At 37.6% G+C, this 1,416-nt stretch overlaps 1 protein-coding gene across 2 annotated transcripts in view; it reads right to left on the reverse strand.

The window, feature by feature from the left end:
* Positions 1 to 988, reverse strand: part of LOC115237301 — a 1,152-nt gene extending 164 nt beyond the window's left edge. The window contains exons 1-3 of one of the 2 annotated variants that reach the window (XR_003884328.1): positions 858 to 988; positions 609 to 728; positions 85 to 519 (exon numbers count right to left, since the gene is read on the reverse strand). Coding sequence is in view for 1 of the 2 variants with exons in the window: in XM_029810261.1 (XP_029666121.1) it covers positions 236 to 519; positions 609 to 780 (456 nt within the window). In the remaining variant the exon portion in view is untranslated. Of the gene's footprint in view, positions 1 to 48; positions 520 to 608 lie in introns of those variants that run through there. The other variant, XM_029810261.1, reaches the window with a different exon arrangement.
* Positions 989 to 1,416: the final 428 nt, after the last annotated feature.

The following is a 1,416-nucleotide window of genomic DNA, read 5'->3' on the forward strand; positions in this document are numbered from 1 at the left end:
TTTATAATTATATATAATTACTATAAATTATTATATTTCTTTATTTACCATCCTTCATCAAGTTTTCCTGCTCTCCCAATAGCGCCTGCAGATCTTTGTCCTGTGCCATCTTCTCCACGGTCTGGTCATCGTCCTCATCCATGTTGTCCTCAAAATCGTCGGCGTATTCAACTGTATCTATGTTCTGGATGTCGACATCATTGTTCTCTGTTCCATCCGTGTGCTGGGTGTCCATTTAATCATTTTCAGCTCCCTCCATGTGCTGGGTCTCCACAACTTCGTTGGCGTCTACAGTTTCCTCCTGAATGTCCTCGAATCCTATAATGTCCTCTTCCGGGCTGTCCATTCGCCGGCGTCGATTTGGTGGGAATTCCTCATTTTCTTCATGAAGAGGGGCTTGTCGTGGTTTCCTATTGTAACGCCATTTTCTGGTTTTAAGGCTTTTCAGAGCCTTCTCCAAAGCTTCGTGGAATTCGACGTTGTTGGGGTTGGAAAAATGTTTATTGGCGTTTATGGCATCTGGAAAAAAAAATTCAGAGAAATACCTTAGTTATCATCATATATTTAATGTAGAATATGAACAATGACGGATGGTATTTTTTACGAACCTTGACATGCTTGAGCGAACCGACTGTCTCGCAATTTGCATCCCCCAGGTCCAGTTTTTCCATTTAAAGTCAGGTGTGATGAAATCTCCTCATCTTCGGGAAATACGCTGCAAAAATATTCTGCAGCGCAATCAATTGGATTGGCCCGTCCAAAGTAAACAAAGTATCCCATTTGTAACAAAATGTTTGTAGTAAATTGAATTAGTGTAAATATATATCTAGAAAAAATTATAAAAAAAATTATATTACCAAATCATTATAAATTTCTTCGTCAACTTCTTCGAAGGCCAAGAAATCGTCCACGGTTCTGAACGAAATCCCTTGTGGCTTAACTGGCCTCCTCACTGCAGACTCTCGCAATCATCGTTTAATAGACGTTGTATTTTCACTGCAGGAAAAAATGAAATTATAAGATTAAAAATTCATTTATAGTAAGTTGCTTGCTGTTCCTTAATAAAATCATTAATATTTACTCAATTTTCTTTTCAATAAAAATTTGTCGCTCTTCCATACGACATAATTGCGCCGTGATCATTCTGAAATGAAAATGATGTCTTTATTCATGCACATGGACGATTATTTTTGTTATAATTATTTTTTAAACTTACTTTAGAGGTTGCAATATATCACGGGATGTTCCCTCGTTTTTTGTGCACTCTTGTTCATGTCCTTGTCTGGCTGGTAATAGACGATTGCGTTGTACAGGTAATGGTGGTGGTCGTGATAATATCATATTTGTTTATGTTGTGATAGTAGCTTTGATGGTGGATGAATGTTTAGTGTGAATGAATTTGTGGCTGGTGAAGGA

This window comes from Formica exsecta, unplaced genomic scaffold (assembly GCF_003651465.1).
Source record: "Formica exsecta isolate Colony F162 unplaced genomic scaffold, ASM365146v1 scaffold29, whole genome shotgun sequence".
NCBI lineage: Eukaryota > Metazoa > Arthropoda > Insecta > Hymenoptera > Formicidae > Formica > Formica exsecta.